We start from the raw sequence: 17,981 nt of genomic DNA, 5'->3' as shown, positions 1-17,981 counted from the left end.
ATCGTGACAATAATGTGACAATACTCAAATGCCTTCCAAAGAGACTTACTGAAGCCATACCTAAACTACTATATTCGATAAACCAACAAGCTCTCACAAGCTACAATCATGACAACTTTCAGCCTTGTATTTGGTACCTTTGTGTTTCAGACAGAAGCAGCATTTTCTTCACAAACACTGGTTATAAGGAGCAACTGTGACTAATGCATACTTACAGTGTGTGTATTGATGATTTCACCGATAGAAATATAAATTACTGGTTTAGTGAGAGTCACCAAGTCTGAATATTCATCAATATTAAATTTATCCTGCAATTCGGGAACCTCACAGGCAGCCTGAAAAAAACGTCTTCAGAACAAAGAAGGAGAGAACACTCAGTATGACTCCGAGATATGTCAAGAGTATTACCTCCCTATGACAATTTCAAGCATAGTCTCTCCCCTTTAAACTATGGTACACTATGGCATACTACAGTTTGCAGCTTTAGTTTAACACATCAGAAGCAACCTAGTAAATTCAATCATTGATACTGGCCATGTTGACATTTGCTCATTTCCAAAATTGACAGAACTGCCTTCAGTGACCTCATTCTCCTGCCTCCACTGCATTATCATCCTTTGCCCCTAGCTACCTCTGGCTATCCTTTTTCCAAAAGACAGGAGATATGGCAATTCTTGAACAAAAGCTTACTTCAACTACATGAATAGCTAAATGCCAACCTGCTTTATTCCTGATCACCACTAGATTTTCATGTGCAACCAGGGTTCAAATAGGACAGAAGAATGTATGTCCCGTCCAAAGTACTGTAATAAGTACATGCAAAAACAACCTTTATTTTGGACACCTGAAACTCTTGACTTTGCAATGTCATGAACATACAATCCATTGTTCATAAATCCCAGGTACATATTTTATCTGCCATTGTCACTGATGCTTGTGGCAGTCTGGACTGAAATCTCTTTTATTTTAAATAGACTGCATATTTGACAGAGACAGAATTTTCCATATTCTAAATTTACTGTTTTCCCTTTTTACTTGCAATGTTACCCTTCAACAAACTTCCCAACTTAATTAGCTACGGTCTTCTACCTGAATTTCTGGTATGACTGCAACAAGTATTCATTAATGATGCTTAGATGAGCATTGTCTCCCATGAACATCTTATTGGATGCAGCATGCTGTAACATCTTTGCAATGGAACCGAGGTTTCTGCGTTGATCTGTCGTCAGCTGACCTCCAGCTGAAAGGTCGATGATGTCAAATGCATCTGGTGCAACAATGGCTGGATTCATGTAGCGATAATAGAGTAAGTTGCCAACAATCTGGGAAAAAAAGAAGAAATGTATCAATAAACAAAAGTACATGACCCAACCAAATTTTATTGAAACTACTCTGTGTTGAGATAAATTATTTTCTTGTAAGCCTCTTTCCAACACAAAGGTTCTGCTGTACAGAAGCACACACCATCCCAAGAGATCTACAGTGTTAAAAAAAAAACAATATCATAAAGATGCAATAGGGCAGTCAACACAGAGGAAAGCCTGAGCACCATCAGTCACAGGACAACACAGCAGCAGATATTCCTATGCGTAAAGATTTAGAATTCCAACTTACAAAAATGTATGGATAGGAGATACTATAAATTACCAATGAACTACTGATATGAGCATGAGAGAGTCTGTCAGGAGAATTAAATGCACCTGAATTAGCCTAACAGAGGGCAGAATGACCACGATATAGAGGAATCCGATAATGAAGTTTCAGTGTGGAACAAGAGCCAATTTTTAAAGAAGCATAAAGCACTGGCTGCCATCTCTGACAAAGAAAAAATAGGGAGGAAGAATGGCACAGCAAGAAGGTAAACTGAGGAAATTATTTTCCATTTCTTGTCCAAAGCCCTTCTCTCTTTCAGAATAAAAGCCTTCTTCCATAACCCAGCCAGATATTCAGGCACAGACCCCTAGTCAGTGAGAAACCACTTAATCCAGAAGTAAGAAAATCAGAAGTACAGAAAACAAATGGCATTGGATGCTTCGAAAATCCAATTTACCTAGTCAAATGTGAGCAGCAGTACATTTCAAAGAACAACAAACAGAGATTATCACATTATCCATATGCTCACAATATTCTTCTACCCTGTGCTGGATATTTTGCCAAAAGTAATTCTAGCAAGGAAAGGTATTAACTCACCGTGCTGATTTAAAGCAAAAGCTCTCTCACCACATGCTCATTTGCAGAAGGCCAGATCACTGAACCTTGGCTTCACCTGCTTTTCATGTGACTAAAATGCACGGAAGAGATTGGGGTCTGAACAAACAGGTGAAAACACAGAGAAAAAACCTAGCCATTGGTAAGTCCCAGAAATTAATAACTGGTTTCAGTCAGGCCATGTCTGCAAGCCTCTGCTGTACTCTCACAAATTATGCTGTGGGATGTTAACAGTCTGCTGACCATTAACAGTCTGTTTACTGCCAGTAAAAAGAAAAAAACATCCATGAAAGAAATTGAATTAATGACATTTGAACTTGTGGGGCAAAAAGAACAGTATATTATATGAGTATCTTCAGTTGCTAAAAAATATCTACAGGTAAGCATTGCACGCAACTGCAGTTTTGATTTTCATGTGGACAGTTACATTATTTCTATGAGGATTAACAAAACCTGCAGTTTTCCACCTAAATTTACAGATGGAAGAAATTAATTCACCTGCATAGAAAGAACCGATGTCTCAGAATGGGAAAGCACAGAACTAGAAGAGAGAAGAAAACAGCATTCAGATTGGTAATTATTTTGTAATGAAGCAGAGGCAGAGAAGCTTAAAGAGACGTTGTCAAGTGTTCTAATAACCAAACTACATTGTATTAAAAAGTAAAGCATTCATGGGCATAAACTCAGAATTTCCCAGAAGCCACAAAACCAAAGAAATTTCAACGAAAACCCCGATGCTGTAGTCATCTCAGAGCAACTAATATTAGGATCCTTTTAGTTCTCCAAACCAACTGAAATGCAAAATACAAAACTGACCAGGCGTCATGGGAAGCGATTCTACATATTGCCGTCAAAATATCCTAATATCCCATCTTTTGACGGCATATTCTACATATGCCGTCAAAAGATGGGGCATTAGGAATTTGGCACACAGACTTTTTAACTTGTCTCTTTAAGGAAGGAGCAGCAGGCAGTGACCACACTAGTTAACCCAAGGTTTATTTTCTAGGAGCAACAGTAAACCCCAGGTCAAGAAACCTAAAGGTCCAAATGCCCAAGATACTAAAAACAAAATAGAAGCACCAGGATACTTCCTTCTAAACAATGTATTACATCTTAAGCGATGCGTATGAAGCTGACGTCAATAGCCTGATGTGAAATATTTTCTATCTGTAGAGGTAAATGAATAGGTTTACATATGCTCCTCTCCACACATACACCTAACAAGAAAGAAGAATGAGATGAGCTCGCCACAGCCAATTTGGCTGACAATTATTCACAAAGGTGTATAGATCCTCACCTTCAGAAGCTCATCCTCACCAGCATCAGGAAACTTCTCATGCAGGGAGTCTTTTAGGACCTTGGCAATGAAACGCATTCCATACCTGAGAGAAAGAAAAGGTCAAATAAGACTGCTGCAAGCATGAAGACACCAGCAACTTCTCAGGGATAACACTGGTGCATCAGACTCACGGGATTTTGTCCACTGAACTAATAATGGCAGATAGGAACTTGTCTGTCACTGTCCTCATGTTTCTGATTGAGGCATCCAAGCGCGTCCTCACCTCTTCATGACTTAGGGCTTGCTCAGGAGTAACATCATACGGTAGTTTGCTATTTGAAAAAGTCAGACATATAAAGGAGAGTATTACTCAGGCTAGTACACATCAAGAACATATAGCCTGACACAGAAACATATTCACTGCCAAAAACAGAAACTTATATTCACTTCACTGCAAAAAACTATGCACTGCTTTTAATTAACCTGTTTGGCACTGTCAGAACTGAAATTCTTTTGCTTTTGCTTCCTTGACTTTCCCTAGCACTGGCCACTGAGAGAAAGACCCGGCTAACTCAAAATTGAATCTTTTTTACAGCATGCACACCAGGCAAAAAAAGCGCCATCCATTATACATAGTGGTACTTCAGACTGCGAATTGGTGAAAATGAAAGCTACACGTTTGAGTATTAAGATGATGAAAACTTGGACACGAGCGGAGCAGCATCCATAAAGTCAATATAACATGCTGCTGAAGGAATAGTTATTCTTTTTTCAATCAGCTGAAACTATTGCATAGTATTCCAGTGAACACAGACAAATGAAGCTGGTAATTCATAAAGGTGTATCCTAAATCTTGTGTATAGAGAAGAATCTGAATACACACCATCACTTCCATTTTTACCATATCCAGAATTTTGCATAAAGTGTGCAAAGGTATACGACTGCTTTAGATATGGAGAAAGTCATTCATCTGTATGGTTTTTGCTTTTTTTTTTTAATACGTTAAAAAACCCTAATAACACAACAAAACCCTCAAGTTCTAGCAAATCACAACCACTGAAGAAAAAGAAACCAGAATGGCACAAAATCACATACCTGAATACAATTGTCATCAATGGCTGATATTAATTAGAAAGATGTTAGGACCAAGGAGAATTAAACGCAATGTGATGCTTCCTGCCAGCAAGAGTGGCTTTGTGTGCTTCAGAACAGTACGTGCTTGCACAGGCCAAGCATGACATGAACAGGGACTGACATGGAAACAATTCCCAAATACATTTTCTTACAATACATTATTTTAAGTTAGAGGGCATCTCATATCTAACTATCAAGTTAACATAGGAAAATGCCAAAGAGCATTTCTTTTTCCATAATTTAATGACATTCCTGTTCAATACTCTCAGCACCATAACCAGAGTAAGAACTTTAGAACTCTCAGATGAAGCTGTCTTGACAAGACAGTTGACGGATGCATGCAGAGGAGCCAAGGATGCAAGTTTTGAATGACTAACTGAGCAATGCAAAGCAGCTAAGCAATGTTCAGAAAAATACAGTATTAACAGGTCCCATACCTGGCCTCTCCAGTTTGAGATTCCATCTGGTTAACCCAAGACTTGTAAATATCCACAGGATCAGTTTTGATATTAAGTGACTTGTCATCGATGATTTCCTTCACAACTGGCGCAAGGATCTGCCTCAGGGCATTCTGACCACGGGCACCACGATTGAAACTTACCACCATTTTAATAACAGTAGGATTCCCAGTCACAATTTCATGTATCTGGTCTACTTTTGATCTGAAGAAGAAAGAATCCATATGAAATTTTAGGTATGCATAACTCTGTCACTGCCTACGCTTCCCTGGACTACTGTTCCAAGCATAACTTTGGGGGTGGGGTGGCAGGGGGAGACACACATGTTTTTTAGAAGTTGTTATTTGTTTCAGGGCATCTTCATGCTTAAAAAGCATTCCCAAAAATGCTTGAGGGTAGTTCCTCAAAAAGTTCATTGCATATTCTTCCTCACAGCAAGGTGTACCACTCTGCATTGTGAAGTCATGTAACTCAAGCTCACACTTTGAGTTACAGTCATGTAAGTCATGTAACACTGAGCTCCTAAGGCCTAACCAATCCAACAAAACATGTCTGAGGACAGCCAGAGTTTCTAATACTGACAGGAAATAGAAATGCTGAACAACACAGATTTCAGACTCCTCATTAGTTTTTGGAAATCCAGACAGCTTAGATTTAGCTCTCTTCCTGGCTCCTAAAGCCTGAGTTTGCACTTTGTTGGACATATTTATAATCAGACACTGGAGAATTGAGATTAGATTGAATTTTAGAATGACTTTGCATCAGATCAGAAGTAGCTGCCGTGTTGAGCAGTGAAATCTTGATTGAAGTAAAAAGCCTTCATCTTCTATCAACATACTTGATTCTTCTTTGATAGACTACATTAATAGATATGAAATGGGAAAAGGACAGTGAAGGGACAGATTAGCATTATCTGCATATAAGCACTAGACTTCACATGAAAATGTGCCTCATTTTCAGGAATTGCCAAAACTGATTCAACAGCAAGAACGTGCCGTATGCTACCACATACTTGATCTCTTCCTGCAGTGCTGTTTGGAAAAGTCGCAACAACAGGTATTCCTCTCTTTGATTGGATGCATAGTTATACAGCGTGAAGATGACAGAATCCATGAATTTTGTGGATTTGTTTTGAGGCATCTGAAAAATCAGCTTGGCCAAGTAGGTTGGGTTAGTCTACAACAACAAGAAAAATTACTTAGTGTACATGTCCCTGCTGGTGTTGCTAGAAAACTAAGGTGGCTCAAAACAGTTGCCGGCTGGACTTGACTTTAAAAGTCTTTTCCAACCTTACTGCTTCTATGACAACTACAGAGCACAAGCAAAGACTGTGCTAAGACATATCACCTTCTGTGAGAAAAGGTTACCGAGCAGTGTAAGAAGTTGCTTACCTGAAGTAGGTAGAACAAATGCTGATAGGCTTCCAACTTTTCTCTCTTTTCTTTGCTCAATGCTTTCAAACCTCCCCTTTGTTTGTTCAGCATCATCATGTCAGAGAGCTGTTCCTTGTTCTTCTTGGTAAGTTTTTTGCTATGAGAAACAACATCCTGGAAAGAAAGAAAAGGTACAGATTTCACTCTGAGAAGTTTCAAACACGAAATACTGGAAAACAGTTGCATCTGAGAGCTAGTTCTCTTGGATGTGGAAATGCAGGGTCAAGGAATGCCTGGGGCTATAGAAGTGAAGCACTGTTTGCTATGGCAGCAGTTTCTCCAACTGGAAGTATATGTTCTGCTTTGTTCCTGACTTTGTGAATTTGTCTGAAACCCTAGAAGGGTTAGTCACTCTTGGCAGCAATTACGATCAGAGCTGGTAGCATTCTGAAGACACTTGGAAATGTTTTCCTTCTTTAAACTGGGCTTACAGTTTACAAATACCGTTCCATATTCACCTAGCTCACTACCTCCACATACTCTGACAGCAATGGCACTTTTCACTGCAATCATCAGCCCAACCACTGCAGCTTCCTTCTAAGATAAATTTCACTACACCAATTGAGATTTTGCACTCAGAGAAGCCCAGTGTAATGAATTCGGGACCACATGAAAAGTTGACCAGTACTTCAGCTTGAAGAAAAGACAATGCTGTATCAGCAAGAGCCCCTTTTATTTTTTTTTTTTTTTGGAAATGAATCACACCAGCCAAGTTTAGATAGAGGGCACTTCCTTTAACCAACAAGCAACCAAGCTGCACACAAGCGTGTCTCCTGCCTCCAAAATTACAAAATCACCCCCTTGGCTGAAAGATTGTGGCATGTGACTTGTTTAACCCCAAAGGAGCAACAAAAAAGAGTCTCAAAGCCTTTCAATACAAAACCTGTTGCATTTGTTAGCTCAAGAGAGTCTTGTCGCCTTTTTTAGCTTCAGGACTTGTTTCTTCTCCTCCTACAGTTTTCTTTATAGGGATACATACTAAATTAGTGGAATTAACTAAGAACATACTGGGAGTAAAAACTAAGTCAGGGGAAATGTTTTCCACTGGGTCTGAGCAACCAACATCTGAGGCCAGGAGGTCTCCATGCTAACTACCACTGGGCTCAATTCTATGTGTAGCTGGTCTCCCAACACCACATTTCTTACCTGCAATGTAATTTTGTTTTTCACTAGCAAACCAATTTTGATATCCATGAGATTGAGGTCATTTTCCAGTTGCTGATTGGATCGGATCAAGGTTACAACTTCTTCACGGAGCTTCATTAGCTCAAGCTCCTCCTGAAAATCTTGGTCACTCTGATCAAGCAAGTGGACAAATTTCCGAACCACAGCCATAGGTGGATTATCAGCATTAACTAAAAACAGGAAAGAAAATAGACAACACTAAGGGATGGCAAACAGAAGTAAATATATGCCTTATCTATGTTTAAACAGCACATCAAGGAGCACCCAGAGTCAAATTAGTACCATCTTGTCTAACCAGCTTCAGACATTTTGATTCTCCTGTTTTGAGAAAATTGTAAGAGAACTAAATCAAGAACAAAGTCAGTATTAGCATAGGGTAGTACACACTGTCAGAGCTAACTGCAAAGCTACAGTTCTATTTTTCAGCAGGAAAAAAAAAAAGGCAGCTAGAATCGACTTCTCCTTCAGCCTCAAGAACTACCTACACCCTGCACTTCCCTATCAACTTCATCCCGACTGCTCCTCAAAACTGTCTGGATGTTATAGATCACACAGCCAATATCATATTGGTTGACAGGAAGCTTGACGTGACCCAGCAATGTGCACTTGCAGCACAGAAAGCCAACTGCATCCTGGGCTGCATCAAAAGCAGTGTGGTCAGGAGGTCAAGGCAGGTGATTCTCTTCCTCTACTCTACTCTAATGAGACCCCACCTGAAGTTCTGTGTTCAGCTCTGGGGCCCCCAATATAGTAAGAAGGATGTGGAGCTGCAGGACCGAGTCCAGAGGAGGGCTACAAAGATGATCAGGGGCTAAAGCATCTCTCCTATGGAGACAGGCAGAGAGAGTTGGGGAATCTCTTCTATGAATCTATGATCCTTCACAAACAGAGATTCGAGCCACAGCAGTTTTATCCTCTTGGCAATACTTACTGAGGGTTTTGTAGTCTTCTCGGGCTTTGTTTGCTCGAATAAAGGCTTGAATTTTTACGACATCATTTATCTAGGATTTAAGAAACAAAAAAGCACTTGACTTCATTCTGGAAAGACTACCAAAGTCAGGTACAGAATATATTTAACAAGATAGCCCCTTACGTGGTTTCTGAAATACTGCAGACGATCTCTGTAACGTCTTCTGGCTTGATACATCCTGGTCATTGACTGAATCTATTGAAGGGTAACCAAAACACTCAGATCGAAAACTTATCTATGAAGTTCACTATCCCAAAGGCTTACCAAAACAGTAACCAGAGAACCTGCACTACCTTTACTACTTGGTCCTTTTGCGCGCGTAGGTAATCCAAACGGGTTTGATATGCCTTCCTTTGCTTGTAGCCACGCCATTGAGACTGAAAACAAAACAGGCACATTCACTTTACTTTTCTAATCGAACAGAAGTAATTACAATTTGGGTTCCTCAGCTTCCAACTGCCCTTTTGGCTAAATGAAACATGAAGGAGACATGCTTGTCTTATCAAGAGATACTGTGTTAAGCATTAACTATTTTCCAAATGTAATCATGAGAAACTTGAAATTACACCATTAAGAGCCTGGGCCTTCTGAAGCACAATTAGGGGTCAAGGATACAGTGAAACAGTCAAGTTGACAGAAACTGTTCTACACGAGGATCATGTGTTAGTTGCTGCTGCTGCTGCTGAGAACAATGGTGTAACCGTTTAAGCTTTCCCAGCAGACCCACTGCCATTCACACTTGGGAAGAGAAGTCAGGCAAGGGGTTGGACTACACTTAAAGGGAGAGTGTGTTATTTAAATGAGCTGGGAGTGAGTGTGGAGGTTTTATTACATGTACAGGCAGAGTATCTGCTACTTAGGCAGAAACAATTGGATATATACTGCTGAAATAATAAAATGGTAATAGGGTGCAAAGCAACTGTTGCATTTGCACATAATTCAGTTACAACATCACAGAAGAATTTTTTGTGGCTGTCCTGTAAATGCACCCAATTTCATGCTGAATTATCCAACTATCCTCCAAATCCCTGGAAAATTTGAAGAGAAGCAAGAATACTGAAGACCATGTTGTTTCTCTTTAATTCATGACGAATCACAGCAGCAATGCATCTCATGGTACTATCACCATCAACACATACAACACACTTCATATTTCCTTACTCCCGAAACATTGAAACGTGTAAAAAAATAACTGTTAAAGCTTCCTCAAGTAACTTTTTCTCTCTCCAATTCCATGTGATTACTGGATTGATTACATATGACACCTAAAAGCAAATAATATACCAAAACTCACTGGAGAAGGAAATGTTTTTAGATAAGTTACAATATGAGGCAAAGACAATTGTGTGCTGTAACTACTTGAATTGAACAAAAGCTGTTAATAAGCTTGTGTACAGAAAACAACAGCAGAGTACAAGTTCCAAACAGAATTAAAGGGTATCACTACCTGAATGCAAGTGATTGCTGGGACTTGCTTCTTCAAAAAATTCATTCTTGAGTTGAATTCCTGGCGAACAAGATACCCTCGACAGCAAGCCTGAAGTTTCATAATCAGGTTCTCATTTGCAAGCCACAACTGTTCTCGGTTGTATGCTGCAGTGACTCCAGATATGGTGCTCTAATTTAATGTTATGATAGGAAGAGAAGCCAGAAAAAGAAAATGGAAATACAAGAAAAAGGATGTTACATCAGCTTTCCACACTGTGCTTACAAGAAACTCCAAAGTTGTCTTTCAAAAAACAAGGACATCATGGTCCCGTACTCTCTTAGTGACAGCATAAATTTTCATGAAATAGGACAAGGAATTGTGACACACACAATCTGAAGATGCCTAGCAAATCATATGAGTTACTAAGCGTGTTAACATGACTATGGCATTGAAGCATTCTATCTTAGAGCTGCATTAAGGGTGGGAATGGTGAGAACGTCAACTTTTGAGAGAAGGAGCATGTGTTAATCTATTACTCTACCTGTATCTCTTCCCGTGACAGCTGAGTGTCATTTTGCACAAATTCTGCTGGTTCATCCCATCCTCCCTCTTTGGTCCGCAGGTTATGATAATAATGATAGCCTCCTCTCACCCAGTGTTTCACCCACTCGCTGCCATTGCCCCCTATGAGCAGAAGCTGCAATTAGAAGTCTGAAACACTGACAAGTGTCTTACCTTTCACACACACAAATTTTACAACCAAGAAATTTCCTTTACAGATTATTCTTTCTCCAAACAAGGAAAGGAATGTTTCTGAGTCCCTAATGACCTCATATGAGAGCTACCTAAACACAACACATTGTGTAAGTGGAGAACATTATACTATTCATATTCTTTTTTTTTTTTTAAAAAACACCTTATTTCACAAAGCATCCACAGCTGCTATCTACAACACAGGATTTTTTCCCAGGGGCTTTTTTACCTCTAGTTCCAATTCCATGTACAATAATCTTGCATTTATTTCACTAATAGTTAGCTACTTAAGGTGTACCTGCTGCCCTTTTCTTAACTTCTGACAATTCTTGCTGGTACGTCTCAGCACATTCTGGAGTGACTCCGTACAGCCCAACATCAGGTGAACGCAAGGCACTCAGGGTCTGGCTAACGTCACCATGATCTACTGCTTCATTAATGGCTAGAATTCCTAAGGAGACTTGGATAAAACCAGAAAGCAAGTTAGCGCAGGGGCTCAGTAGCTCACAGCAAGCACAGAATGGCAGAACAGAGCAAGGCAACATGAACACACCCTCACAGCTGGGTTGTATGTAAGATATGCAAATTTAAAGTGTACATAAACATGAAACATAAATAAAAAACCAACTAGACAACTTGCAGTATAGAGGCCTCTTCAGTACAGAGTATCCAACCATGTGTGGAACTGCACCTGACAGCGTGTAACGGTGTGCCCAAAGTCCCAGTACGGGGCTGATTTACCACCAGAACTTTTCAACACACACAGTTACAGCTCTCCTCTGATGTCTGTTTCAGTTAACACAGTTTCTTCTGGCAGAGCCAGTCACAACTCAAAAGAGGCCTTTTCAACAACCAGAGCAGTAATTACTTAATTGTTTCCGCAGACAGAAACAAAATCATTATAAAGACTGGGATGCAATAATGGGCAGACCAGTCCACTTGCCAACTGCATTAAGGAGCAAAGGTGAGTATCACTGACGTAGTACTCTTTGTATCCGAAAAACATGTGAGTGTTTGTCTGGTAATGCCTTAGAGAACTAAGACAAGACAACAGTACCTCACACACATAAAAGGTAATGCTCACCAGAAAACATCATTTCAATAGTGCATATGAACACTCTCACTTCTAACCAATAACCCACAGACACACACAATTAGTCACGAAAGACAAACAATTTGAAAAAGATTTGTCCAACAAGGTAACGTAGTCTAATGGTCACATGCAAAACTAGAAAAAAATGCATATCCTCCCACAACAGAAGAAATTTAGTATTTGAAGAATCTGACATTCACTCCTCAAAAAACCACACCTGCACCAGAAGCCTGTAGGCTCTTCTGGTTTCCTTTGCCACATGTATATGACATTTCTAGCCCCCAACTTTTCCTTAAATAACTGGTATTTGGCTGGTAGTGGGGATTAATTGCAATACTGTGCGATAATACTTACATCTCTGGGACTCCTCCGTGTCCTTGTTAGCCTTATGAATCCCATCCTGAATTTCATCTAGCCAAAGTACAGCTGTTTCATCCTGTGTGTCCTGAAGAGAATACAACAAGAAAAATATATAATATCAGGAGAAAAGTATCACTATTTTTGCCAAGTAAGATAACCTATATTCAGAAACAGCCAATAGAGTAGTTTTCCATAATAGAGGGAAAAAGAAGTATTTCAGTCTTCGTAACTAACTCCAGCACAAGGACATCACGTGGATTTGTGACTGACAGAGACTACTATGACGTTACCAAACTCAACACTTTCTCCGGACAAAAGAAACTCTCAGGAAACAGAACAAACAAGAAATTCTATCAGCAAGAATCACTCTAATAAGATGAGCAAACAGAAGGCCAGGGACTTAGTACCAGCTAGTCCTAAAGCCATACTAGCTAAGAGTATATGATTTTCCAGGAAGTTAGTCCTTCAACAGAAGGACTACAGAGAGCTGCTGATGCACATATGTGTGCAGAAACTAATAAACCTTTGGGTAACTAACGTCACATCAGGCTGTTCATTTCCCTGCCCACAGAACTTCACAAACCTGTACAAACTAACAAAGCAAAAAGTCTTGTATGTGTTGTGGATGGGTGTACACACACAGCAGTCAAAGCCAGGCTTTAAATCTTTATTTTAACAGATTGCCTGTCAAGGAGCAGTGATCACACAGTATCCTGTATTTTGGCTGGGAAATCTAGCCAAATGAGCTAATGTTACATGCAGAAATTTGAGAAGAGGAAAGGGACAAGTGTCTTGCAAGTCCCAAAATATACATAGAGAACAATGACCCAGCAGTTGCCAAGCATAAGCTTCTCTCCACCCACTGGTCCTTCCTGTAGGTAACTACCAAAAGAAATGCTAAGATGCAACTACCATCCCTCTGACAACTTTTCTCATACAAACAGAACACAGGAAACCTTTAGTTCTGGAAGGGAATAATAATAATCACAGTGCACAAAAGAACCACTATTTACAACATTCAAGGGCTTTAAGGCCAGACTTAAAATGAACATTTCCTTATGTGCTTTCCATATTTTAACCACTGTTTTGGCAGATCTGAAACTAACTGGCTAAATGAGACTTCATTCAAGAGCTTAACATGACCGTCACAGGCAGATTTCATCTGAAAGCCAGACAGTCCCACAAGAGTACCAGCAACAGCAAAATTCCTGTCCAGGATGTGGGGGAGAATCATCACTGTAACTCTACTGTACTATCTATCCACAGAAGTCAAAATCATGTTATGCTTCTCTGCAGTTTTACTGCTGCAAGGCTTTCTGCAAGATACACACAGTGTAACATACTATGGCGTCTACTGTTTTTTTCTCTCACCTCATCACATCAGAAACAAGCATGACACAGCACTCCCCAATCAAGTAAGCAACTGATCAACATCTTCAGGTGAACATGAATCCTTCTCAGCCCCAAGGTACAGAAATCACTAGTTCATAACAGTTGACTTCAGATTGTGCTTATTTTCCCCACATTGTTACTGTATAATATGATCTTTCTATTTCTGGAATTATTCCCATGCTGCTGGGAGAAGCCCTTTATTTATCTTATGTCTAAATAAGGTAATTTCATACCAACCCAGAAGCTACCAGCACAGTCTGGCACAAGTTTAAGTACAGGATAAAAAGATTTCATTGTTTCGTTCTGACTCAGCGAGAGGAAATGCTTCAGCACAAAATGGATCCTGAGGAACATTAACCCTGTCAAGATCCTTGGGAAAGGTGCTTAATGATTTTCATTAGAATTGCATACAGTTTTCTATTGTCATCACACTGGTTTACCTTTAGTCAAAATGTTCAACACAATCTAGACCTTAGCCTCTATACAAAATTGTACATTGCTACTTGAGCAATGAGCTCCACAGCAGAAAAAAGAAAACAAAACACTCTTAAGTCACTGAAAGCAGACATCTGCTACCTCTCTGTAAATAGATACGGGAAAAAAAAAATCAGTGTCCCCTCCCTACTACCCAAAAATCACTTGCATACACACACGTGCACTCGTCATCCTTTCTTATACCTTGATGAAAGGTGTAAGATGAAACTTGCTCTTCCTCTCTTCATCTTCACCTTTCAATTAGTGAAAACTGCAACTATGTACAAGTAGGTAGAAGTCCTTGGCTAACGACAACTTCTGCTCAAAAAAGTCATAAGCTATGGAAGTGTCATCAGGTGAACAACAGCATATATATTTTGCTGGTAGCAGGTATGTTCTTTCATGTCTTTTTTCTAATTTATCACTTTATAGATTTTTCCACTTCCAGAAACTTTCTTTTTTGCCATATATGTAACTATACCTAAGAGTACCTTTAACACAGAACATTAGAATAAAGTACTTAAGCTTGCAGAAAACTTGCAAGCAGAAGTTCAGTACTCCTGGAATGAACATGGTCTCCTCACAAAAACAGATAATGAATATTATTTTTCACAAAAAAGATACGTATCTCACTTGGGACCCGAGTTTAGCTATAGCAAGCCACCATGTGCACTTAATATCCTTATACCCATCTCCACAGTTCACAGATTCACACTGCTAGCTGAAATTTCTTTCTGATTCGTTAAGATCGGTTGAAGGTATGCAGAACGCCCACTTCTCCATTGCCAATTTTGATTCCGGACTTTCAAGACCAGTAACATTACAGTAACACTAATGCAAAGGTCTTTCAAGAGGTGCATTTAACTGCACTCACCTGCGCTTTCTCTCTCTTGGCTCGAAGTAGTGTATCTTGGTAATGCTGTGCTACCTTTGGGGCGACACCCTCCAATTTTGCTGCAGGAGTCTGTAAGGCTTGAAGAGTCTTCTTGGTGTCCCCTTCGTCCAGAGCTTCATTAATAAGACCAATTGCCAAAATCCCTAGGGAGGAATGCAAAGGGGGAGGAGAAAGACAAGGTTCCATTCTTGGTTAACAATAATCACAAGCATTGCTTCAGAAGAAAAGCGCAGTTAGTCCTTCCTAAATCAAGTAACAGCTCAGAACCACAGTATTTTTTCAACAGAAAACATTCTTTACTAGCAAAGAAACCAAAGCTATTTCTCCCCTCCAAAGTAGTCGTAATTCTTGAGCGCTGTAATCAAAAAAACAAAGTTTCAAAGGAAAAAAAAAAGCAGCTCAGGGAGACCACATGCAGGGACAAAACTGAATCCTCAGACACCCAGCTCAGAGCTTCTAGAAAGCCCAAATGGCCAGAGTTCACAATATTCCAAGGTTATGGCTTCTCTAGAAAGAAATCTTCACATGAAACTAAGGCCCTGCATGGAATACCATTTAAAAATACAGTAACCTTATATTTTAGAAAACTCTTTTATTAAGGACATATGTAGTATCAGTTGTGCTATCAGAGAAGTGGATGCTATTCAAGTACAGTAAAATTTACTGTTCAGCAAAATAAAGACCTTACAGTTAGCTAAATGCAAACAGAATCTACATCTATAGCAACTGATCCTGAAAATCATGAAATAACTCAGGTTGAGATGAAACTCAGAGTTCATCCGATTCAATTCTCTACTTAAAGAGGGATCCAGCCATGGTTTGGTTCAGTGCAGAACAAAGAACTCTTTTAGATAAAAGAAAGGAGATCAGTGTGGGAATCTCCAATTTTGGTTGTATTCAAAGACTGTGACTCTTCAACACAAGACTCACAAAACAGAAGTTCATAAAAAAAGTAGAACATCTTGGGGAAGAGATTACATTTGGATAGAGTAGAGATTAGGGAAAAATATATGCTGAGGACATTGCAAGAACTGCATCACTAAAACAATGGCCTGGTTTCTACCAAAAAACAGATATGATAACTTAAGAAAGCACACAGAAAAAAAATACACACATACACACACATATATTTATATACAACCACAAAGCTTGAGGACCTTCTCTGACTAATTTAAGTTATTCATAGAGAGAAGATAAACGTATCTTTGTATAAGGGCATATACGAAGCAGACCAAAGAATTAGTAAATTCCCCAGGAGAACAATTTACGTCATTATAGGACTTTTTGCAGCTTTTCTTACAGGACAAGGAGTGTTAAAAGAAACAGGATGTTGGGACTACACAGACTTTTAGAATTCCACCGTAACCTCTTACACAGAAAAGATATTATAAAACTAGCACCGGTGAGTGCACCCCCAGTGCGGCACCCCGATTGTGTGGTTTTAACAAATCTACTTTTGTGACCCAAATAGGAAACACAGTGTCTATCTGGAGAAGCAGAAAAGAAGTTAACCAAGATAGCAAGCTTTTGATTTAAAAGCTAACCCTCTCTAGCGTATAAGCTTTGCAAGGCGAAACACAACACACCAAGTACAGAACAAGGAGTGGCAGAAGACACCAGCTTGTCTCAGTGTATAACATAAACTTTATCATCCCTCCCCACTTGTGACAAATCTCTCCCGCTTTATGATGCAAAGCTCCAAGCCTTGCTGAGATACTAAATATTATAAAATTATAAATATTACAAATATAGCTTCAAAATTAGTGTCAAACCCAGGAGGTTTTCGGTATTGGTCATAAACAAAAATTAAGAACCCTTAATGAAAACAAGAAAAAAAAAAAACAAAATTAAACCATACGAAATAGAACATCACGAGGGTCTACTGAAGACTAAGTTTTTTCAACTGTACTATTTTCAAGGACTCCTCTATCTCCACTCTGGATTTTACGTCAACTAATACTGTCTTAGCGCAAGAAGAATTACTCCAGTTTTCTTTACTGATGAAGTTTTCATAATTACACTCAGACCCAGTCTTTTATCACTGCTAAAAGACCATTATTAACATAAATACTACTGAGAAATAGAAAGTAAAAAACTTGCAGGGCTAGAAGCATAGAAATTATATTAACACTCATTCACCATTTTCAGCTTGCAACAGTAATTTTTTTCCTTCATGAGTATATAATTTTCAGTACTCACACTTGCTGCATAGAGTGGTTTGGGTTGCAAGGGACATTAAAGATCACCTAGCTCCAAGGCCCCTTGCCACGGGCAAGGCACACCTTCCACTAGGCCAAGAAGACTACAGACCAGGCTGCTCCAAGTCCCGTTGAACCTCACACTGTATATGTATGTATATACTACACCTCTTCCTTTCTCTTCAATATGGGACTACTGACTAAATGCCTGTGAGTGCAATGCATTAGTGGTGATTCCTCGAGCACACCTTTTATATGAATGCAAAAACAGGCTTCCATGCTCCAGGTCAATAAGCCATCTAGGGAAACACTGAGCAGTGCGACTGCAGGGCGTAAGACGCATAGGAGAGTTGAAGGATTAACTTCAGAAGCATGGTCACTGTGAGAGCTCAAATATCAGTGTCCCTGCACCCAGGGAGCAGGAGTATCACCAGTGATCTGTGTTAGACACTTGCAGCTTCAGAGAGTTTTTGCACATCTTCTGATTACAGAGCTAAACCAGGGAATGAAATACTGGGAAGGTTAAAAAGACCAATGCAGATTAAAAAAAAAAAAAAAAAAAAAAAAAGAAAGAAGAGGAAAACCTGACCAGGGAAAAAGTAGGCATCAAATGAAAGGATAAGACTTCAAGAAAAATATATTCTACTGAACGCAGCAAATTAGGAAGAAGGATGGAGCACTCCAAGACAAGGCTACAACTAATTGAGAGATTTTGGT

The 17,981-nt window shown here is 39.4% G+C and overlaps 1 protein-coding gene across 3 annotated transcripts in view; it reads right to left on the bottom strand.

Annotated features, from left to right (window-relative positions):
• Nucleotides 1-51: 51 nt before the first annotated feature.
• Nucleotides 52-17,981, bottom strand: part of IQGAP1 (IQ motif containing GTPase activating protein 1) — a 45,635-nt gene continuing 27,705 nt past the window's right edge. For 2 of the 3 annotated variants that reach the window (XM_030955152.1, XM_030955151.1), the window contains exons 15-30: nucleotides 15,046-15,209; nucleotides 12,300-12,390; nucleotides 11,151-11,312; nucleotides 10,641-10,783; nucleotides 10,118-10,288; nucleotides 8,964-9,047; nucleotides 8,794-8,865; nucleotides 8,632-8,701; nucleotides 7,662-7,870; nucleotides 6,474-6,629; nucleotides 6,095-6,258; nucleotides 5,062-5,286; nucleotides 3,682-3,822; nucleotides 3,509-3,593; nucleotides 1,090-1,322; nucleotides 53-348 (exon numbers count right to left, since the gene is read on the bottom strand). In XM_030955152.1, the coding sequence (XP_030811012.1) occupies nucleotides 201-348; nucleotides 1,090-1,322; nucleotides 3,509-3,593; nucleotides 3,682-3,822; nucleotides 5,062-5,286; nucleotides 6,095-6,258; nucleotides 6,474-6,629; nucleotides 7,662-7,870; nucleotides 8,632-8,701; nucleotides 8,794-8,865; nucleotides 8,964-9,047; nucleotides 10,118-10,288; nucleotides 10,641-10,783; nucleotides 11,151-11,312; nucleotides 12,300-12,390; nucleotides 15,046-15,209 (2,318 nt within the window). In that variant the 3' untranslated portion in view covers nucleotides 53-200. Of the gene's footprint in view, nucleotides 349-1,089; nucleotides 1,323-3,508; nucleotides 3,594-3,681; nucleotides 3,823-5,061; nucleotides 5,287-6,094; nucleotides 6,259-6,473; nucleotides 6,630-7,661; nucleotides 7,871-8,631; nucleotides 8,702-8,793; nucleotides 8,866-8,963; nucleotides 9,048-10,117; nucleotides 10,289-10,640; nucleotides 10,784-11,150; nucleotides 11,313-12,299; nucleotides 12,391-15,045; nucleotides 15,210-17,981 lie in introns of all 3 variants that reach the window. The other variant, XM_030955150.1, reaches the window with a different exon arrangement.

Source organism: Camarhynchus parvulus, chromosome 10, assembly GCF_901933205.1.
Source record: "Camarhynchus parvulus chromosome 10, STF_HiC, whole genome shotgun sequence".
NCBI lineage: Eukaryota > Metazoa > Chordata > Aves > Passeriformes > Thraupidae > Camarhynchus > Camarhynchus parvulus.
This window is presented reverse-complemented; position numbering and strand designations above follow the sequence as displayed.